We start from the raw sequence: 23554 nt of genomic DNA on the forward strand, positions 1-23554 counted from the left end.
AGGGCTCCTTCCAGCCGACCAAGGAAACCAAGAAGATCGTCTTGGACCCGGCGCACCCGGAGAAGTACGCTGTCGTCGGGGCTAACCTCGACAGCAAATAGGAAAGCGAGCTCGTCGACTTCCTCCGTGAGAATCGGGATATCTTCGCATGGTCCCCCAAGGACATTCCGGGAGTTCCGAGGGAGTACGCCGAGCACAAACTGCATGTGCGATTGGATGCCAAGCCGACCAAACAACCCCTCCGCCGCCTATCAGAAGAGAAGCGAAGGATTGTTGGTGAAGAAATCGCCCGCCTTCTGGCACCCAGCTTCATAATGGAAGTGTTCTACCTGGACTGGCTTGCCAACGCAATCCTCTTTTTGAAGAAAAGAACAAGTGGCGCATGTGTATCGACTACACAAGCCTCAAGAAAGCCTGCCCCAAGGATCCACTTGCCTTGCCTCGGATCGATCAAGTGATCGACTCGACGGCCGGCTATGAGCTGCTGTCCTTTTTGGACGCCTACAACGGCTACCACCAGATCAGGCTAGACCCGGCCGATCGATTGAAGACCGCCTTCATCACCCTTTTCGGTACCTTATGCTACATCACCATGACGTTTGTCTTGAGGAACGCCGGCGCAACTTTTCAACGCTGCATGCAGAAGTGCCTCCTGAAGGAACTCGGCAGGAACACCAACGTCTATGTGGACGACATAGTGGTGAAGACGGAGAAGCGCATCACCCTTTTGGAGGATCTCAAGGAGACCTTCGCCAACCTGCGTCGTTTCTTGATCAAGATCAACCTGGAGAAGTGTGTCTTCAGAGTACCAGCCGACCAGCTCCTTGGCTTCCTTGTTTTTGAGCGTGGGATTGAGTGCAACCCCGTGAAGATCAAGGCCATTGAGCGGGTGAAGAAACCGACCCGGCTGCGAGACGTCCAGAAGTTCACCGGGTGCCTGGCCTCTCTCAGCCGGCTGGTTCGGCGAGAAGGCCCTCCCACTATACCAGCTGATGAAGAAGACCACATGCTTCGAGTGGACCGACCAGGCGATGAGGCATTTCTCCAGCTCAAGCGGATGCTGTCCACGCCGCCTGTTCTGGCCGCTCCGGGTGCTAGAGAGCCCATGCTCCTCTACATCGCCGCCACCAACCGGGTCGTCAGCATGGTGATTGTTGTCGAGCGCCTAGAAGCCGCCAGGACGCAGCCGGTCCAGAGGCCGGTTTATTACCTGAGTGAGGTGTTGTCCGCCTCCAAGCAGAACTACCCCCACTACCAAAAGATGTGCTACGGCGTGTACTTTGCCGCCAAGAAGCTGAAGCAGTACTTCCAGGAGCACACCATCACGGTCGTCTGTACCGCCCCCTTGCCGAGATAATGGGCAACCGAGATGCCTCGGGCCGGGTGGCCAAGTGGGCCATCGAGCTGGCTCCCCACACCATCCTCTACCAGCCCGGCACCGCCATCAAGTCCAAAGCACCGATTGACTTTCTTGTCGACTGGGTCAAGAACCAGTACCTGCCGCCAGCGCCGGATTCCATGCATTGGCAGATGCACTTCGATGGCTCGAAGATGCACACCAGTTTGGGAGCCGGCATCGTCCTCGCCTCTCCCAAAGGCGACAAGCTAAAGTACACGTTGCAGATTCACTTTGCCGCCTCCAACAACGTGGCCGAGTATGAGGCACTCGTCCACGGGCTCCGGCTGGCCAAGGAGATCGGTATCCGCCGCATTTTGTGCAACGGCTACTCGGACCTTGTGGTCTAGTAGTCCTCTAGCGAATGGGACACCAAGGATGCCAACATGGCCAGCTACCGCTTCCTCGTCCAGCAGATCAGCAAACACTTCAATGGGTGCGAGTTCATCCATGTGCCACGGGCCGACAATGAAGCAGCCGATGCCCTGGCATGGTTTGGCTCTACCCGGTAGGCCATTCCAGCCGGCGTCTCCCTCGAGTGCTTATGCAAGCTGTCTATCCAACCTTCGCCAGAATCAGAATCCATCTTCTTGCCGGCTGACCCTGGAGCAGGCGGATCCGGCTCGGGGACTTCAGCAGCCAGCACCCAAACCCGTCCCGGGGACTCCAGAACCCGGTCTGGGGACTGCTGTAGCCGGCCCGGGGACTTCCACGACGCAACAAGGAGCGGCCGTCTCCAACCCGCCGCCTCCCAACCCGGCCACCTTACCGCCAATTGCTGTCATGACGGTGGTGGAAGCCCTGTCTTGGGCGCAACCCATCCTCAACTCCCTGGTTAGCCGCGAGCTACCAGCCGACGAGGTCTTGGCCCGACAGGTGCAACACCGGGCGGGCGCCTACACGATCATCAACAGCGAGCTCGTTAGGCGTAGTGCGACTGGTGTCTTCCAGCGCTGCGTCGAGCAGGAGAAGGGCATTGCTATCCTCAGAGATATACATCAAGGTGAATGTGGTCACCATGCCGCCTCGAGAGACCTCGTAGCCAAAGCTTTCCGCCACGGTTTCTTCTGGCCGACTGCTCTGGACGACGCCAAGGAGTTGGTCCCAAAGTGCAAGGGGTGCCAGTGCTTCATCACCAAGCAGCACCTGTCGGCTTCAGCACTCAAGACCATTCCCATCACTTGGTCGTTTGCCGTATGGGGGTTGGATATGGTGGGACCATTCAAGACAACATGCGGCGGCATGACCCAACTGCTGGTTTCCATGGACAAATTCACGAAGTGGATTGAGGCGAGGCCAATCAAGAAGTTGTATGGCGCCACAGCCGTCACATTCATCGCGGACATCACCGGTTAATATGGCATCCCGCACAGGATCATCACTGACAATGGCACAAACTTTGCCAAAGGTGCCTTGGCCCGTTTCTGTGCCACGCAGGGCATCCGACTGGACCTCGCGTTGGTTGCTCACCCACAGTCAAACGGCCAGGTGGAGCGAGCAAACGGCCTCATTCTATCTGGCATCAAGCCTCGGCTGGTCGAGCCATTGGAGCGCTCAGCCGGCTACTAGATTGAGGAGCTGTCGGTCGTCCTTTGGAGTCTCCGGACTACGCCAAACAGATCAACCGGCTTCACACCTTTCTCCCTCATGTATGGGGCCGAGGTTATCATCCCAACGGATATCGAGTTCGACTCACCTCGCGTCACCCTGTACACGGAGGCGGAAGCAAAGGAGGCATGTGAAGACGACGTCGACCTGCTCGAAGAGGCCCGACTGCTAGCACTCAGTCGGTGCGCCATCTATCAGCAGAGCCTGCACCGCTACCACAACAACAAGATCAAGCCGCGTGCCTTCCGCGAGGGTGACCTTGTGCTCCAACTAATCCAGTGAATAGACAACCAGCGGCTCCTTGGAAGGGGCTCTTCATCGTTAGCAAGGCCCAGGGAAATGACTCCTACTACCTCATCGACGCGCAGAAGCCCAGGGCATGCAAGAGGGACATAGTCGGCCAAGAGTCGGAGCGCCCATGGAACGCAAACCTTCTCCGCTCGTTTTACAGTTGATGCAGTGTATGTACCACGATATCTTTTGTACTAAGTAAAGACAACAGGTACCCCGAGGCGCACTCGGGGCTACATTTTTATCTATATGATAAGCTTCGCCTATGTATGAGTATTCATTCTTTCGCCCTGCCCGGGTCCGGTCAGCCGGCCCGGGGGCTCGCCGACTTGGCCCAAGTTGGTACCATATGAAGTCGGCTTAGTAGTGTGCCGACGCCAAAGCCCTCTCTCCGCCCCAGCCACAGCTCGCAGCGCGATTGTCCGGCTGGCAAGAGCCAAAGGCCAGAAACACTGCCCACACGAAAAACGACTAAGGAAGAACGCCAATTCAGTCCAAGCCGGCCTCTCGCCTCCCCCGTCCGGCCGGCTTCTCGCTTGACTAGCTACGCATTAAGCGGCTGAAGTAACTTGCCTATTCTAAACGGCCAAGTCCCTGACCCGGCCACAGACCGCAGCGAGGCTGTCTGGCTGGTAGGGCGACAGCCAAAGGAAGACGACAAAGGAAAAAGGCAAAGAAAGCAAAGGCAAAATCTGAGTCAGAACTCGGCAAAGCACACACGCATGTGGGGAAAATAAATTCATTTACATTGCAAAATGCCCGTGGCTGGCATTCATCAAGGTTTAAAATACACCCTAGTGGGTGGAACTGCACATGTTTAACTTTGTTCTGGAGTACAAGACAGGAAAAACTTAACAGATAAAGGCCGCTTAGGACAGAGGAACTGTGGGCTGCTCGGAGGAGTCGGTGGCGGTTGTAGCGCCGGCTGGCGGTGCCTCCGGCTGGTTGGTCCCGGTCTGGTTGGTGGCGGCCGCCGACGTGGTCTCCCACTGCTCGCCGGCTAGGGCCAGATCGGGCCTATTCCGGCTGGTCGCTCCGTCATCTGGTGCGACGTCCTCGCCTTCCTCGTCCTCCTCCGCGGCCTCGTCGCTGGAGGCGATCTCCTTCACCGGGTTCTCCACTTCGTCCGGGTTCAGCCCGAACCAGGACGGTGGAACCTCGGTGCCGTCTTCTGCCCGCTCCGGGATGAAGACGCCGCCGTTGATGTACTCAGCGAGGGTCGACGCGCAATTGGCGATCACTTCGCGCTCCGCCTCCAACTCTGGCGCCGTCTTCTCGCGAAAGGTGGCCAGCTGAGCCATGCTCACGCCCGGGTACCACGCCTTCAAGAACTCCAGCGCCACCTTGGTGCCGGCCCGTGCCGTGGCGCCCTTCCAGGCGTCGAGCCGCTCCCCCGTCACCTCCAACCAGTTGATGGTCCGGCTGGGAGTCCGAGGGACCTCCACACCCGGCCCGAGCCCCTCCAAGACCTGCGAACTGCCGCACTGAAATCGGTGGAGCAGACGGCGCGCTGGCTCAAGACGCAGCCGGACGGACAGGAATTGTTCGCCCAAATTCCGGGGCCGGTCCGGCGCAATCTCCATGCCCACACTCCTCCGCTGCTTGCGCCGCGCCTCAGTCGCCTAGCCGATGGCACCAGAGTGATCCAGGAAGTACTCTGTTCAAAAGAAGACAAAATAATTAGAAGCCGGCTTCCTACGGTAGCCGGCAACTAACCAATCAAAGAAGAGAGAGGATCTACCTTCGAGCATATCCTCAATCACCGAATAGCCCTCCGATAGGTATTTCTCCTTGTCAGCCCAGCCCGAGCGCTGGAACTCGAACTCGGCTTTGAGGCGCTCTTGCTCGTCCTTCAGCTGCTGGACCTGCTCCACATGCCGGGTCGCCTGGTTAGCCAGCTCCTTCTTGAGCCGGTTGCGCTCCGCGGCCGCCTGGCTGCACTCTAGCTCTTTGGTCTGAAGCTGGCCCTCGAGCTCATGGATGTGGCCACGCAGATGGGCGGCAGCCTCTACGGAAACAAGGAAGGATCATTAGCTGCAGCATCAACAAAGACAAGAAGTTGCCGGGAAGATCTGGCCCGACTGCTCAGCAGTCGGCCCGAATCTCGGGGGCTACACCGAGTGGGTGCGCTTGCGCGCCCCCCGTTGATAGCCGGCCTACGTACCTTGGCTCTTTCACAACTCACCAGTCCGGGTGGCGAGCGCCCGATTTTGGGAGTTCAAGGCGGCCGCACGCAGGTTGTGGTAGTCCTGTAGCAAGAGCAACATTCCAATAGTCAGAAACACACCTTAAAGTTCCAACCCGCCTGCTCAGCAGCCGGCTTGGAACTCGGGGGCTACACCCAGTGGGTGCGCTGGCATGCCCTCACTGAAGATCGCAAAGATAAAAAAGCAAAGTCAAGAGCATACCCGGACAGAAGTCTGCATCGCCGCCATCTCAGTCCTCACCTTTAGGAGGGTGGCGCTGTGGGTGGCAAACTTGTCCACGACATCCTGCACTGCGAGGTTCAGGACGGCAGTGCCGACCCCTGATGCCCAGTGCCAGGTGGGGCAGAGCTCATGGCTTCAGCGTCAGCCCCCTGCGAGCTCGCGGCCCCGGTTTCCACCAGCCTCGGCTCTGAGGCCGCTCGCGGCTGGCGCAGGCGCAGGGGCGCACGCGCTGTCATGGCCTAGCTCATCGCTAGCCCGGCACTGGACAGTGACATCTCCGGCCCTCCGGGGCAGCCGCCGCTCCGTTCGCCAGCACCCGACGTGTGCTGGGTCACCTACGCCTCCACGACTACGGAGTCGGTAGCCTCCTACTCCGGCGCCGTCTGGTCGGCTCCGACTGCTCCAGTCGGCGCCTGGGCCTCCACCATCGGCGGCTCCAACTGCTCCAGATTGGCGGGCTCCGGATCCCGCTACCGGCCAGGTCCACTGCGGTCTTGGCGTCAGCCTCTACCTACGCCTTGTCGCTACCTCCGCCTGCACCGTCGCCGCACCTTGGGCTGATGCGGCTGCCTGGGCGCCAGCCTCCGCTCGCGCTGCGGCCTCCCGCTCCTCCTGCGCCTACTGTGCATTCGTCTTCGTCGCCTCCCGAAGGGTGGCGGCCGGGTCCATGCTCTGGGCCTCCTCAGAGCCGCCTGCTGGTCGGATCAGCGAGGCGGATGGAGCCCGTGATATGGTGAGGGCGGCCTTACTCGGCGAAGCAAGCGAAGATAAGAAACTTGCAAGAAAGAAATAACCAAGACTATAGGATAAATGCACCTACTAGGACACCATTGGGCGCTCCTTCGGGGCCCTCCGAATGGCGGTCGTCTTCGCGGCCTCTTGCCGCTTGGTCGCGGCCAACGGCTTGGCCTTATTGGGCGGCTTGTTGCCGAACAGCCCCTCAGCGCGGCGTTTGGGCGCGCCGGGTGCACCAGTCGGTGCTCCACTTGACGGCCGCACCGTCGAAGAGCCGGCGCCTGCCCTATCGACGCCTTCAGGGTGGCGTTGTCCGTCGCCGTCTTCATCGTCATTCGGCAAGGACCGGACGTCGCCGTCTCCTCCTGCGCTGCCTCCTGTGGCTCCGCCTCCTCCTGGGCCGCCTCCTATGGCCCCGCCTTCCCCGTTGCCACCTCCCCAGGCGGTGGCATCCTTGCCTCCGTCTTCCAACGCGGCCGCCCCTAGGTCGGGGTCGCCCGCATCGCTCTCCTCGTGGTCCGGCATCCATTGATGACCCGGAGCCGGCGCGCCGGCTGCTCCCTAACCTGGGAAGCGTGCCCCGCGTCCGGGTGGTCAGGTCAGATGAGGAGCATTGCATGACAAAAGAACGGGGACCAGATACTAACCGGTGGTGGCGGGTTGGCGTGGCTGTACGGCTGCTTGGCGAATCGCCAGTCGGTCTAACCGAGCTTGCCGTCAGAAAAATAGTTGACGTGGCGGACCACCTCCACTATCAGCAGCTCCTTTGTGGACATTCGGCATCAGTCCCGGCGGCCGCTCATGTCGCAGATCAGGTGCAGCCGGGCTTGGAGGGGCAAAAGCCGGCGATGGACGAAGGCGGCCAGCAAGTCTGCCGGCTTGAGGCCCTCCGAGTCCGTCATCTCCTGAAGCCAGACAAGGACGTTGGTGATGGAAGCCGGCACCGGCCTGCGTTGCTGCCCCAGTTGTTCCACGGATCGCCAGGCGGGCCGATCGTGAAGGCCGGTAGGTTGATGTCGTCACGAGTCGGGTGGAGGTTGCGGACGTAGAAATACGACTTCTGCCACAGCTTTGCTGAATCCAGCAAAGAGATGGGAGGAAAGCTGGTCCCGGAGCTGGTGCGCCGCATGGCAACACAGGAGCCGCACTGGGCCAGCTCGCCCTTGGCCTGGGTACCCAACTTCAAGTAGAAGAACCTGCCCCACAGCTCGAGTGTGGGCAGGACGCCGATGTAGCCTTCGCAGAAGGTCACGAAGGCGGAGAGAAGCACCACCGTGTTGGGAGTGAGGTGTTGAGGTCGAAGACGATAGAAATCGAGGAAGGAACGGAGGAAGCCGCTCACAGGCAAACCAAATCCGCTAAGGAAATGGCTCCGGAAGACGACGAACTCATCGACCCTTGGCGTCGGGGAGGCGCGTCCCCACGACCGTTGAAGGAACTCGATGTGTCCTCCATGAACATTGGAGCCATCCCAGTCGCCTCGCGCCATGCCTCGGTTTGCGGCGGCCCGACAGTGGTGCGGCGAGGTTGGACGGTGGTGATGCCGCGGCGGTGCTTCGGCAGCGCGTGGTGCAGCGGCACCGAGGAGACAAGAAGAAGAAGCAAAGGAAGAAGAAGAGAGTGGAGGGGGCTCGCGAGCGTTTGGCTGCCCCTCCCCCTATTTATACGGTGATGACTGCGGAGCCGAGGTTACGTTTTGTGGGGGGCGTGGGATTAACTGCGCCCACATCCTACAGACCCCCTCAGATCCCACGCCTTAATGGCGCATAATCATTCCGTCCCGGAAGGGCAACCGTCTGCCTTGGCCGCAGCGGATCCGCGCGTGCGCGAGGCTTTGTAGTGGTGGGCCCAGGCCTGTGGCTGCGTCCCATCGCACGCGTGGGCTGGCAGTTCGGCCTGGCCTGCTGGCGATGCTTGGCGTGTGTGCAACGGGCGGCAGGCGCACCACCCAGAGGCGTACCACTCGGCGCCCTCCATGGCAATTCAAATTCACTAGGCGGCTGGCTCCGCCTCAGCCGACCCCTAGCTGGCGGCTCCCTTAAGCCGGACAAGACGAAGACGTAGGATCTCTCGTAGGAGGAAACTGCCGAGGCACTCCGGCTTCGAACCATGGCGCCTCACCAGCTTCGGGGACTACTGTCGGGGGGATGGACCGCGTGTAGCCTCATCCGCACGCAAGGACATTTCAAGACATCGGGGCTGGCCAAAGCCCCTCAAGACGACTGGCCACGCGGCCGGCTCCTTGGGCCGGCTAGAGCCACGCGGCCACCAGAAGACGGTGCGCCCCCAAAAGACGACTTCGGGGACGGGCCGGCTTCCAGCAGCCGACCCCTCCTTCTCCTCAGAGTCTGCACTCACCCACTACGACAAGACGGAGCCTAGCAACAGTGCCACCTGCCCCCCCGAGTCCCGGTGAGGCGTGGCTACAGTGCGTGCTGACGAAGCAGCCACCTACCTGTCTGACTCGGGACTGTAGCCATGCGACTCATGGCGCGGCCCTCGTCAGCAAGTACAGAGCTACATCAAAAGGCAATTAGCATGGCCCGTAGGAGGCGGGCCCTACCAGTCGGCCGGATTCTCGGCAGCCGGCACTTGGGTCCTACACCCGGACGTATTACCATTGTACCCCTGGGGGGTCGACCTATAAGACCCCCCATGGCTCACCCATGCAAAGGGGTCAGCCTTCATTCCACACACACTCACCATAGCTAGGAGAAGGGAGGTAGCTCTACCCTTCTTCCTCCTCCAGCACAACAGCTCAAGGAGCAACCTTGTATACACTTGATCATAGTCATCATAGCAAGACTAGGGGTGTTATCTCTCCGGAGAGCCCGAACCTGGGTACGTCTTGTGTGCTACTGAGCTCGTGCTCACACTCGCTTCCGGAACCCGACGACGTCCTCATGGATCCACACACGATAAGCCACCCCCTGGCATCTGACGTGAGATTACCACGACATCGGCCGAGCAATGGTTGATGATGAGGCCGTGGAGTGGCCGATGATCATTACCCAGAGCGGATCGGATCGTAATTTGTCGCAGCAGTGCTTTAAACATCCTAAACTTGCAAACAAATTTGATGAACCGACGACCGTAATATCACTAAAAAACAAGTTGCCACAGAATAGATAGATCTAGAGGTATAGCACCTGGTTTTGACAACCAGGTCGGCATGGCGGATTGCCGAGCTGGTGGCATAGCGCGGCCACCGTTAATTTTCTATGTCGTTTACGAGGTTTTCATTGGTCGCTGCAAAGAAAACCGGGCGTCCAAGTCGGGGCACCGTGGAGGAGCTTTAAGAGCATGGCTAATAGAATCGCCCGCTGCTGGCTCCATATCGGTGACATCTCAGCAATAGCCGGTGTACAAGTAGTCTCGTCTAATAACGTTGGCTCTATACCAGCTGTTGGATGACTAGAGTAATTAATGTCTACATGCAAGAGGAAAAAAGAAAGAGAAGTTGATTGGATGGTGGGACAGAGGGAATCGGGAGCAGCCTTGCTAGCGCCAGCTACCGGCTGCAAGCGGGCGTAACGTCCTCGCGCCTTGTACTGCAGCCGAGCGATTAACGAAGCGCTCGCTTCTTTCTCTCTCCTGTCTTTACTCTCCTCCAGCTCAGATTTTTGCTGATGTGGAATCGCTTGTAGCCTGCTGAGTAGGACTATTATACTTGCTCTAAAGCAAGTCTGCACCATGATCAAAACTCGAAAATTGTGAAACAATTAGTACTATACATGTTTTAATAAGTACATACATGGAAGACAAACTGGTCATAGTGGGGAGTACCATATACTAGTATCATGCATATGATACTACATCCATAGTGCAGTAGTGCATATTATCATTGATTAGTATCGTAGGTGGTCACATTTATTGACATGCATGACACATAGTAGCACAACATTTATTATGATATGATATCTACCTATGTTACTATAACCCTCTCTCTCTCTTCTTTAATTGTTTGCCACATAAACATGTATGCGAGTCCCAAGTGCATGATAACACTTATGTTACCCCACTATGGCCAACCTTATTAAGGTGGTCTATCTCCTCAAGGCTTAATTAAATAAGAAAGAAAGATAGAAAGAAGACAAAGTTCAAATCTCCCATGACCTCCTAGTGCACATAGTGATTTTAGGGGAAAAAAGCTTAGCCATGTGCTCGGTGCTCCACGTGAAGTAGCAATACTAGTTGTAAAAACTAGCACTAGCACCTAATCCAAGTGGTAGTTAGGGTGCTCCTTGATCGATCCACCTCGGGGCCTGGAGTGCTGGCGTGACCCGGCTCTTCTTGCGTAGAGCAGCAGCGAGCGCGTCCGCGCACAAGACAACTTTATTGGCAGTAGCTCGATCGATCTAATCATCTGCGGTCTTCATGTGCACAGTAGAAAATTGTGGTTGAGATTGAATTGACATCGTACGGCAGCCGCCGGCAGAGATCAAATCAGATTGGCAGTATAAGATTGATTCTAGATGAACCTGCGAACAAGAAATAGCACAGACCAATAGATGACGTTCTCACAAAGATTAAACTATGAGAAATGTTTCTAACTTTTAGAAAAACAACACCTGATTCGTGTCGCCGATGTGGATGAAGACGACCCATCGAACCGCGACAATCGCCTAGCAGACTTTCAATGAAAGCACCAATGTCGGTGTCAAATCCGGCATATCTCATAGTAGGGGTCGTAACCTAGGCGTCTTGGAGCGATGATAACATGGACACATGATTTTACCCACGTTCGGGCTCTCTTGAAGAGATAATACCCTACGTCCTGCTTTTGATTGTATTAGTATGGGGAATAGTACAAAGTACATGTATCTACCACGAGATTGTTCTAATGAATATGAGATCCTCTATTGACTAGCCTGGACTCAGTTTATATAATACACTGGAGGCCTACGGTTTAGAGGAGTCCTTATCTTGGGCACCAGGTCTTGTGGTATATCCCTTGTATGCGGCATGGGCTGCCAGAACTAGCCCAATGGTGAACCGCCATGGGGGTCCTCGACCCGATCCACCTGGTCAAGAGACGACGTGGTGAGTACCCCCTAGTCCAGGACACCGACACACCGCGCGGGCGTTTCTTCCCCAATTCCCCCCATTTAATCCCCTTTCTCGTCGTGCCGTCGCCTGAGCCTTTCCTCTTCGCCCTTGCCTCCTCGCGCCATTGCCGGAGCCCGTCCTCCTCGACATTGCCACACGCCTGCCTCCTCCTCCTCGACCTCGCCGTGCCTGCCTCCTCCTCCTCGACGTTGCCGCGCGCCTGCCTCCTCCTCCTTGATGTCGCCACACGCCTGCAGCCTCCTTGACATCGCCATCTCCCTCGACCCCACCTCACCTCTGATCCTCCTCGGTGTCACCGTCTCCCCCGACCCCCTCTGTAAGCCCCCACCCATCCTCTCTCTCTACCTTGGTGGAGGTTAGGGTTCTAGCTAGGGTTTAGAAATTGTAGGGTTCTAGGGTAAATGGATTTAGTTCTAGGGTTCTAGGGTAGGTTCTAGGGTCCAGAAATACTAGTTCTAGATGAATTTAGTTAAATTAATTTGCATCAAATGAATTTTTAGAATTTAGTTCTAGGTGTCCAAGGTAAATGGATTTAGTTCTAGGGTTCTAAGGTAAATTCTGTGGTTTAGAAATATTAGTTCTAGATTAATTTAGTTAAATTTATTTTCATGAAATGAATTTTTAGAACTTAGTGCCGCTGCCATTTATTTAAATTCAACTAGTGCTGCTGCTATGATTTATTTCAATTCAGTGAAGTTATCAAATGTAAATTTTCAGAATTTAGTTCTAGTGCTACTAGTTCTAGATGATTTTTTTCCTGTTGAATGTAAATTCAACTAGGTGTCAAATTCTAGTGCTGTTGCCATTTATTTAAACTTAGTTAATTTTTTAAAATTTCTGTGCTATATATTTATTGGAAATAAGATAATTCAAAGAAGATGGTGGCCAGTGAGAGCATTGATACGTCCATTTTGCATCATGCCTTTATATCGATATTTATTGCATTATGGGCTGTTATTACACATTATGTCACAATTCTTATGCCTATTCTCTCTTATTTTACAAGGTTTACATGAAGAGGGAGAATACCTGCAGCTGGAATTCTGGGCAGGAAAAGGAGCAAATATTAGAAACCTATTCTGCACAACTCCAAAAGTCCTGAAACTCCACAGAAGTTATTTTTGGAAATAATAAAAAATACTGAGCGAAGAAAATACCAGAGGGGGCCCACACCCTGGCCAAGAGGGTGGGGGGCGCGCCCTACCCCCCTGGGCGCGCCCCCTGGTGCCCCTCTGGTGCCCATCTTCTGCTATATGAAGTCTTTCGTCCAAAGAAAAATCATAAGCAAGCTTTCGGGACGAGACTCCGCCACGAGGCAGAACCTTGACAGAACCAATCTAGGGCTCTGGCGGAGCTGTTCTGCCGGGGACACTTCCCTCCGGGAGGGGGAAATCATCGCCATCGTCATCACCAACGCTCCTCTCATCGGGAGGGGGCCAATCTTCATCAACATCTTCACCAGCACCATCTCCTCTAAAACCCTAGTTCATCTCTTGTATCCAATCTTTGTCTCATAGCCCGGGATTGGTACCTGTAGGTTGCTAGTAGTGCTGATTACTCCTTGTAGTTTATGCTAGTTCGTTTATTTGGTGGAAGATCATATGTTCAGATCCATTATGCATATTAATACCCCTCTGATTATGAACATGAATATGCTTTGTGAGTAGTTACGTTTGTTCCTGAGGACATGGGAGAAGTCTTGCTATTAGTAGTCATGTGAATTTGGTATTCGGTCGATATTTTGATGAGATGATGTTGTCTCTCCTCTAGTGGTGTTATGTGAACATCGACTACATGACACTTCACCATTGTTTGGGCCAAGAGGAAGGCATTGGGAAGTAATAAGTAGATGATGGGTTGCTAGAGTGACAGAAGCTTAAACCATAGTTTATGCGTTGCTTCGTAAGGGGCTGATTTGGATCCATATGTTTCATGCTATGGTTAGGTTTACCTTAATACTTCTTTTGTAGTTGCGGATGCTTGCAATAGGAGTTAATCATAAGTGGGATTCTTGTCCAAGTAAGGACAGCACCCAAGCACCGGTCTACCCACATATCAAATTATCAAAGTACCGAACGCGAATCATATGAACGTGATGAAAACTAGCTTGATGATAATTCCCATGTGTCCTCGGGAGCGCTTTCCTTCATATAAGAGTTTGTCCAGGCTTGTCCTTTGCTACAAAAAGGATTGGGCCATCTTGCTGCACTTTATTTACTTTCATTACTTGTTACCCGTTACAAATTACTTTATCACAAAACTATCTGTTACCGATAATTTCAGTGCTTGCAGAGAATACCTTGCTGAAAGCTGCTTATCATTTCCTTCTGCTCCTCGTTGGGTTCGACACTCTTACTTATCGAAAGGACTACGATAGATCCCCTATACTTGTGGGTCATCAAGACTCTTTTCTGGCGCCGTTGCCGGGGAGTGAAGCGCCTTTGGTAGGTGGAATTTGGTAAGGAAAAATTTATATAGTGTGCTGAAATTTACTATCACTTGTTACTATGGAAAGTAATCCTTTGAGGGGCTTGTTCGGGGTATCTTCAGCTCGACCAGTAGAGCAAAGAGTTGCTCCTCAACCTACTGAACCTACTCAAAATGAAAATGTTTACTTTGAAATTCCCTTCGGGTATGATAGAAAAACTGCTAGCTAATCCTTTTGCAGGAGACGGAACTTTACATCCTGATGAGCACCTAATCTATTTGGATGAAGTTTGTGGATTATTTAAGCTTGCAGGTATGCCCGATGATGTTATTAAGAAGAAGGTCTTCCCTTTATCTTTGAAGGGAGATGCATTGACATGGTATAGGCTATGTGATGATATGGGATCATGGAACTACAGACGATTGAAATTGGAATTGCATCAGAAGTTTTATCCTATGCATCTTGTTCATCGTGATTGTAATTATATATATAATTTTTGGTCTCGCGAAGGTACCAGCGCAGAAGGTACCTACATCGACACCGAGACTGGCGCAGAAGGTACTGGCACCCAAGCCGCTAATGAAAAGAACAAGCAGCAAAAGAAGAGGACACGACCACCCTAACCTGCTCGGCATCGGAAGACTGTTGTTCATCGAGATGCACCCTGGCAAATTTGAGCCAATAGCGCCAGTTGAAGCACAAGTGCTAGGGAACCAAGTTGCATGCATCCTACAAGAAACCGCGAGCATCAACGACTTCGACTTAAGGGGTAAACCAAATATGGAGCACTTGCTCCTAACGAAGCTGCACAACACATTCCAGTTCCCGGCCGAGATGACCGCAAACACTTTCCGTGGGAAGATGATGCCATGGAGAAGATAAACAACCACGCATGGGCATGTTCAGCAACGCATTGGCCGCTTGGAAAGTGAGGGTGAAATGAAAGAACCCCTGTCCAAGATTTTGGCGGACAATCTGACATTTACAAAAGAGGAGTTCGAAAAATTCAAGGACACTTGCGCTACTGATGTAGGCAAGTTTAAGCCTGAGAAATTCAAGGGGCTTCGAGAAAGGAACATGGGGAACCACGGCCTCGGAAGCCATGGCTACCTTGGCAAGAGGCCCATATGGGATAAGGAGGATGTAGAACGTGAAGCCGCGGGGATCCTAGACCCCTTCGTGGAGTTCACGGACCCACGAGAGCGTGACTTCATCAGGGCCAGGTACAACTGGGAGAAGGAAAAGAAGGTTTGGCACACGGACCCGATCACGAGGAAATTGATTAGAATACTAGTAATTATTATTTTACCACCTTACATTTAGTTCCTGATCAAGTCGACTACATGGTTGAGTAACATTTGTAAATGGTTCACGTTCCTTTTGTAGAAGGACCAACACAGGCTTGTGACTGAAAGTGACTCGTCGACTCAGTCATCAGCGAGGCCCAAGTGGGACACCCCTCTCTGCTATACAAACGGTTTTTAACCACTTTTCGCGACGGCATTTTAAACCGTCGGCTAGTGAGTGTGTGCAATAGGGGGTCCTTCCCACAAGACCCAAAAACCGTCAGGGATAGGGAGCCATGATGTAGACGCCTTGCCAAATGTAATCATATGTGATACGACACACAACAAATCCCGTCACACATGTGGGATCGGTGATTAAACATTTCTAATGACACAGTGAAACCAAACGGTGTTTCATACTGAACCGTTTGGGAAATAGTATCTTAGGCAGACGGGCCAACATATGAACTGTGTGCGATATGTGCCCCATTGCACATGAGTTTTCTGCGGAACTCATCTGCCGTTCAGGACTCCATCGCACACGTTTCCGAACAATTACCGTGTGTGGTAATGTTCTATCACAAATGTTTCAAGAGCCCCTTTGCACACATACAAGTGCTACAGATCATTTGCGATTCGTTGTGTATCACCGACAGTTGCGTATGAGTGACGCGTGCTTTTCGTTTGGGATCCCACACGTTTTCTGAAAAATTTACGACTGGGATTGTATTTTACATTGGGCACGGTTTACTCTGAGCTCTCGAGTGCGATGATGTGGTATCACAAACGGTCCCAGAGCCCCTACGCACACGTAGTAGTGTTTCAAGTCGCCTGTGATTAGCGATGTATCACCAACAGTTCCGCTACGATTGACGCATGCTTTCTGACGTGGATCGCACACACTCATTTAGTTGAACTGTGTGCGCAGCAATTGCGATGTTAAAGAAAAAATATACCATTTGAATCGGCATGCAAAAAGCAAATTCGCCACAATATGCAATTGAAAAAATAGTGTCCACAGGAAGAACATTTGTTCGCAACAATTGCAATTGAACAAATGGTAGCTAAATTCCAGTGATTTGTCGACATATATATGCATTACATAATTCATCATAGTGTACGAAATACGAAGACCTCATCACATGGAAAACAATGGAGCAAAGCATATATGTTTAGCGGCTAACACTTACTCAATGTTCCAGGAGAAGGCATGCTGAAATCTTCATTATCACCAGTGGGATTGATGTAGTGATTCAGGAAGAAGTTGCTGATAAATCCCTGGACCATCAGCAATTCACCAGCGGGGAGCGGTTAAGTGGTCCTCAGTTCTAAGATGAGTTGAATTATTTTAAGATCAGAATGTGCCATATGAGTGGAGTAGAAGATATTAATTAAGATATATTTACTGGTACTAATTCACGAGCATCTTCACAACTATTAGCAGATTTGCAGATGGAGATTATGTTTCTGCAAACATAGTATCCACAAAGGTTGGTCCCTGCTTGTTTCTGAGGACACTTAATTTATTTGTACAAAATTAGTCATGTATTTGTCCTGTTAGGAACAACCTAATTGGTGTTAGATGTATTTTTTTCTTTGAACAAAAATAGAAAGAGGTTTATTTAGAAGATTGAACATTTGACTAGCGTAAGAAAAGGTATTTGCAGAATATTGGATATATTTTCTGAAAATAACGGATTACGGTGTGTTACCGGAGAAACAATCTCGTGCTGCAGAGGTGGTTCCCTCTTGAACAGGTTCCCTGGTTTAGTTTTCCACAATGCGAACACGCTATGAATGAAGATGATTTTTCACAACATCAATTCTTGAACCAGATATGAATGCAAATTAATTTCAACATCATAGAATTAAATACCTACCCATGAATTGCTGAAGATGCATCAGATCCTAAGCCTTTATTAACTCTTTGAGAGAATCCATGTAGTAAACTATGTTCTTGTTTGGGACAATGGATACCAAGATACAGTGATTGTTACATATTAAGAAAACCATGAACTTACAAATTATGTCGAAATCTGAAAGACAGTCAATGTATGCATGGTTGTTTATTTGACTTACCGTTCATGATATGGCCAGAGAAATGATTTTGAATGGGATGTGTTTTCGGAGATAAAAGCGACCGTGTTAATGGCGCACTTCTGTTCAACCTTACCATGTAATGTTGTGCCATTTGCTAATGTAGGATCTATGAAATACACACTCTCCCTTTTTCTTCTCGGCATGGTCAATCCCCTAAGAGAAATAAAATGTAGTTAGCTGTTTATCATTTACAACCTTGTATGGAGAAGTTGATCAGAGTTTGTTAAGTACTTACAAAATCAGGCTTCTAACAAGAGTGGCATTGAGCATGTTGAAGTTGAAGAAGAGATGTAAGTCCTCGAAATCCACACTGATGTAACCAGGATCGTGTCGGAAATGATCTCTGTTGTAGTAGACTGGCAGAACATGATGACCTGCTAACATTCGATCCATGAAATATTTATGTAACTCGCGGCAAGTGGAACTGCACTCATCAAAGTATTCGCCAACAAGAAATGGCTGGCCATGGACGTAATTACGTGCTTCAAGTATGTCTGCTTTATTTTTAGCAAGCACCAATTCTATTTGTGCTTCATTCATGCCGCCAGAAATAATATTACTCTCCGATTCGAACAACTTGCTGTTAATTTGGTTCTGGGTGATGAGTGCCTTAAGTAAGAGGTAACCGTTCTCATTCCTCTTTGCTCCCCGGGGGCGCTTCCTTACGGGTGCAAAAATTTTGCCCGCTTCCTTCTTGGTACTTGAAGCACTTCTGGTCCAATGTCTGGAAGGCTGAAAGGCGGACTACCGAGCAGACGACAAAGCTTCGACGGACTGCTTAGCAGACGGTTTAGCTATGCCGGACTGTTGAGCTGGCAGTGTTGCTATGACTGGCTATTGGGCTGTAGGAGCAGAGGCATCGGACTGCTGACCATGTGTTGAAGCTATGTTTGGTTTCTGTGCAGGTGGTGCCAACTTGTTAATGTGCTGAGGAGGCCGTGCCAACGCGTTGGTTTGCTGAACAGGCAGTGTTGACGCATTGGTATGCTGGTCACATGGCTGCAGACGACTGATGTGCAGTCTGTTCTAGACCTACAGACTGTTAGTAGGCGGTTCCGAAGCATCAGACTACTTAGCAGTCCATTCCACCAGGTTGGTCTGCTGAGCATGTGATGCAGCTGAGTCTCCCCCCACTGCTTCAGCGGCCGACATCTGAACTGGTGGTGCATCTTCAGCAATTGTAGGCCTTGCCACTAGCTGCTCTGGTGCGGACGATGACTTGGCCTGTACGGTGATACGTCTCCAAAGTATCTATAATTTTTTATTGTTCCATGCTATTACATTATCCGTTTTGTATGTTTTATATGCATTAATATGCTATTTTATATCATTTTTGGGACTAACCTATTTACCTAGAGCCCAGTGCCAGTTTCTGTTTTTTCCTTGTTTTTGACTTTTACAGAAAAGGAATATCAAACGGAGTCCAAACGGAATAAAACATTACGATGATTTTTCTTGGACCAGAAGACACCCACGAGACTTGGAGAGGAGGCCAGAAGACCCACGAGGCGGCCACAAGCCATGGGGGCGTGCCCTTGGGGGGGCACCCCCTGGCTTGTGGGCCCCTCGTGGACATCCCTGACCTAATTCTTGCACTATATATTCTCAAATATTCCTCGAACATCAGAAGCATCCACAAAAATACTTTTCTGCCGTCGCAAGCTTCTGTTCTCGTGAGATCCCATATTGGGGCCTCTTCTGGCACTTTGCCGGAGGGGGATTCAATTACGGAGGGCCTCTACATCAACCTTGCTGCCCTTCTGATGAAGCGTGAGTAGTTTACCACAGACCTAAGGGTCCATAGCTAGTAGCTAGATGGCTTCTTCTCTCTCTTTGATCTTCAATACAATGTTCTCCTCGATGTTCTTGGAGTTCTATCCGATATAATATTCTTTTGCGATGCGTTTGTTGAGATCCGATGAATTGTGGATTTATGATCAGATTATCATGAATATTATTTGAGTCTTCTCTGAACTCTTTTATGCATGATTAAGATATCTTTGTATTTCTCTTCGAACTATCAGTTTGGTTTGGCCAACTAGATTGGTTTTTCTTGCAATGGGAGAGGTGCTTAGTTTTGGGTTCAATCTTGCGGTGTCCTCACCCAGTGACAGAAGGGGTAGCGAGGCATGTATTGTATTGTTGCCATGAAGGATAAAAAGATGGGTTTTATATCATATTGCTTGATTTTATCCCTCTACATCATGTCATCTAGCTTCAGGCGTTACTCCGTTCTTATGAACTTAATACTCTAGATCCATGCTGGATAGCGGTCGATGTGTGGAGTAATAGTAGTAGATGCAGGCGGGAGTCGGTCTACTTGTCACGGACGTGATGCCCATATTCATGATCATTGCCTTAGATATTGTCATAATTATGCACTTTTCTATCAATTGCTCAACAGTAATTTGTTTACCCATCGTATGTTATCTTCAAGAGAGAAGCCTCTAGTGAAACCTATGGTCCCCGGGTCTATTTTCCATCATATATTTTCAAATCTATAAACCAAAAAACCAAAAAATATCTTCCTGCCATTTATTTATATTTAATTTAGTTTGCTCTTTTATTTATCTTTTATACCTATCTCTATGAGATCTCACTCTTTTTCGAGACCATGAAGGGATTGATAACCCCTTTTTCACGTTGAGTGCAAGTGTTGATTAGTTTGTGCAGGTGCATATATTGGAGACTTGTTTGTGCCTCCTACTGGATTGATACCTTGGTTCTTAACTGAGGGAAATACTTATCTCTACTTTGCTGCATCACCCTTTCCTCTTCAAGGAAAAAAATCAACACAAGCTCAAGAAGTAGCATACAACACAAAGCCGGGTGGGCTGATCATAGGCTGATGCATTAGCTGTTGGGTTACGAGTATTAGGTTCTTTGGGGGTAGCACACGAGAGCTGCTATGGCAAGGAGAGCGTCACCAGTTGATGAGGGCCGACAATGGTTGCTCTTGGCGGGGCTTCAAGGGTCTCATCCATGAAGTCTATTTCCTTTTGTGGCCACTGGATGTGATGTAACAGTGTTTCTCCCAAGGTCCTTTGCTCATCAAAGTCCCCTAGGATATTCTTTAGGGCAAATTAATTGAATCTAGCTTTACTTCAGTCATGTAGCACTTTACACAGCCCGTCTTCAATGGCACATTGTCCAACAAGAGGCCCTCTTCCAAGAAGAGTGGGAAAACCTAGGCTATTGCACATTTTAATGTACCTTCATAATGTGTAAGCACGCTCTTTAGTCTGTCTTTCATTCCAGATAGATCAGTTATAGCTTCATCATGAGAAGCTGTAGTCTCAGTGTCACTGGGGCCAGCTGATGCACAACTACTCTAGTGTGGTGTTGTCATGCAATAACCATCATCCTCCATGCCTACCTCTCCTCCCATCTACTGGCTATATGTCAGTGTTAGAGTCTTTTGCATCATCATTGACTCCTCAATTTCCTTTCGAACAGTTGGATACATGTCCTTCCTCAATCTTTCATACAATTCATTTTGCTTCATTTCACTCCTCGCTTTTTTCATGCCGAGCCTCTCTTCTTTGCTGAGTGTGAAAGCCCTCTTGTGTGGGACATTGACACGTATACCCCTTGCATGGCCAGGGGGCTCTCTTGTTTCAAGAGCATCAGGCAGAATGTCACATGGCCCCGAGTTCCCGTAGAACCTTCCAGGGATCATGGAAGCCATTAACAACATGCGATACAGTTCTTCGTCATGTGAGTTTTGAAAGTAATAAGTTCCGTCATCACGCTTCCTTGCACGTGCCTGCAAGTAGTCTCTAGCGTGTTTGCCCCTGATTTCACTAAAGGCTGGTTTCCCACCCGCAACTACTGCTTCTTTGTCCTCCTGGTCCCATATTGGTTTTAATGCCATAGTATCCTGCCACACCCATACGGTGGGTGTGTGTGTTCCTTGATATGCCTCCGTCGTATCTAATTTTCCTAACGCTTTTGCTCTTGTTTTGGACTCTAATTTGCATGATTTGAATGAAACTAACCTGAACTGACGTTGTTTTCAGCAGAACTACTATAGAGTTGTTTTTGTGCAGAAATAAAAGTTCTCGAAATGGAACAATTTTTTTGGAGAATTATTTTGCAATAAAAGAAAAATACTGGAGCCAAGAACCACCAGAGGGGGCCCCCCTAGTTGAGCACAACCCACCAGGGAGCGCCACCCCCTCCAAGCGCGCCCAGGTTGGTTGTGCCCACCTAGTGGCCCCGCATACCCTATGTAACGCCCTGGATCCGATGCGCCAGGTGTCTTCCAGTTATTCGTCGTTGTTGCCATGTCGTTTGCTTGCGTGTTGCATTTTGCCATGTCATCATCTGCATTTCATCTGCATGTTTTTCAAACTTGCATCGGGTCCTTTTCCCCGTTGTCCGTTTCGTGATCCGACACTCTCGCGCGCGCCCGTCGCCCCTCTCAGACCATGTTTCGTGAGCGGGAGAAAAATGTTCTCGGAATGGGCCGAGATTTGCCGAGTGACCTTGGTATAGCACCGACAGACCGCCCGTCAAATTTCGTTCCATTTGGAGGTCGTTTGATGCCCCAACGGTTGACAGCGTAGCCCGAAGCCCCTTTTGTCTTGCAGCCCAACACCCCTCCAAATCAGCCCACTAACCCAGCAAAACTCCCTCCATGCTCTCGGTCGTTCGATCACGATCGTGTGGGCGAAAACCACACCCCATTTGGACTCTCCTAGCTCCCTCTACCTATTTAAAGGCCTTCCCCGTCCATTTTCGCAGTCCAAACCCTAGCCCCGCTCCTCTCTCCGCGCCGGACATGTCCGTCTCCGCCGGACACAGTTGCCGCCGCCGCCCGCGCCAATCCGGTCATGCCACGTGGGCTCCTCCGCCGCCAGCCGCCGCCGGCCCGCCCAAGCCCGCGGCAGGCCCGCCCTGGGCCGCGACCAGGCCCGAGCTTCCCCGCGCCCCTGCGCCGCCCGACTACCTCTGCTCCGTCGCCGCGCCTCCGCCGTCGGCGACCTCGCGCCGCCCCGCGCCGGCGATCGCACCCGCCACCGCGCTGACCGGAGGTCGCCGCCGGCGACCCGCGCCTCCCCCGCCGGACCACTGCCGCCCCACCGCGCCCGAGGCGCCCCGCCTCCCCGCGCCCGAGGACGCCGCCTCCCCGACTACCGGCGCCTCCCCGAGCTCTACTCCAGCGCCCTCCTCTTTCCCCATCTCCGGCGAGCACCCCGGCCGTCCTCGGTTCGCGGCCCGATCCAGATCCAGAGACGGTTGACTTTCTCCCCCCCCCGAAATTCTCCAAGTCCTGAAAATATTGCATTCTGGTGCATACTTTGACCTACCATAACTCTTGGCATGCTGCTCCGTTTCGTTCGTGTAATATATCGAAATGTTCATTATGAGATGCTCCTCATTTTGTTACATTGTGCCATGCTTGTTTGAGTCCATCTTGATGCCCTAATCATCGTTGCAAGAGTGCTATATGATGTTATCTGCTGTCTGTTATCAGAACTTGGTGATTTGTCTTTTTCATTGCATTTTGTGTGTGCATCCTATGAGCTTGATGTCTACATGCATTTTGTTCTACATAATGCCATCTTTACAGTGGTGCTTGTCTTGTATTTTTAGGATCTGTGTGGTGACTAGCACAAGCATGCAAAGTAGCCTCCATGATGTTGCTGATTTCTGTGACGGTGATTTCTGCCAAGTCTGAGTATGTTATATTTTATTGCCATGTAAACCTGCTGCCATCATGAGTTCTATGCATAATATGGAGATGTTCACTAAGGATGTTTTGTTATACATGTTATGCTCTATCCATCCATGCCCTTGTTTGAATTTATAGCCTGCTGTAACTTGTTGTAATCTTGCTCCAAACTTGCTAAATAATGTTGCTGTCAGCCTGTTAACATGAAGTTCAGACTTGATCTTGCCATGCTTAGCTTCATAATTATGCCTTCTTACTGCTGGTTACCTTTCCATGCCATGTAATGCTCTGTAGTGAGTGGTTCAAGCTCAACAACATGTCTACTTATCGTAGTTTCTGCCATGCATTGTTATTTTCAACAAGTCTGAATCTGTCATATTACTTGCTATGTTTACATGGGTGCCATCATATCTTCTGTGCCTTTTTGGCTCGTGATCAGTAAGAGACTTTTGTTCTATGCGATTAGTAGATTCATGCCATGCCTTAGTTTGCTATGATCTGTTCCTGTAGCATGTTGTTTGATAACTCTAAACT

The 23554-nt window shown here is 51.2% G+C and overlaps 1 protein-coding gene across 1 annotated transcript; it reads left to right on the forward strand.

The window, feature by feature from the left end:
- Window positions 1–382: 382 nt before the first annotated feature.
- On the forward strand, window positions 383–2752 carry LOC141042843 (uncharacterized). The gene is made up of 3 exons (XM_073511740.1): window positions 383–805; window positions 872–1201; window positions 1970–2752. Exons 1-3 carry the CDS (start codon window positions 383–385, stop codon window positions 2750–2752), a joined length of 1536 nt encoding a protein of 511 aa, XP_073367841.1.
- The last annotated feature ends 20802 nt before the right edge of the window (window positions 2753–23554 follow it).

The sequence above is a fragment of the Aegilops tauschii genome, chromosome 3 (assembly GCF_002575655.3).
Source record: "Aegilops tauschii subsp. strangulata cultivar AL8/78 chromosome 3, Aet v6.0, whole genome shotgun sequence".
NCBI classification, from domain to species: Eukaryota; Viridiplantae; Streptophyta; class Magnoliopsida; order Poales; family Poaceae; genus Aegilops; species Aegilops tauschii.

Excerpts from the sequence above, each read along its gene's own strand:
- LOC141042843 (XM_073511740.1), top strand. The coding sequence starts at position 383 with ATGTGTATCGACTACACAAGCCTCAAGAAAGCCTGCCCCAAGGATCCA. Across the intron at positions 806-871 it reads TGGAGAAGTGTGTCTTCAGA|ATCAAGGCCATTGAGCGGGT; the intron begins GTACCAGCCGAC and ends AACCCCGTGAAG. Across the intron at positions 1,202-1,969 it reads CGCAGCCGGTCCAGAGGCCG|AATCAGAATCCATCTTCTTG; the intron begins GTTTATTACCTG and ends AACCTTCGCCAG.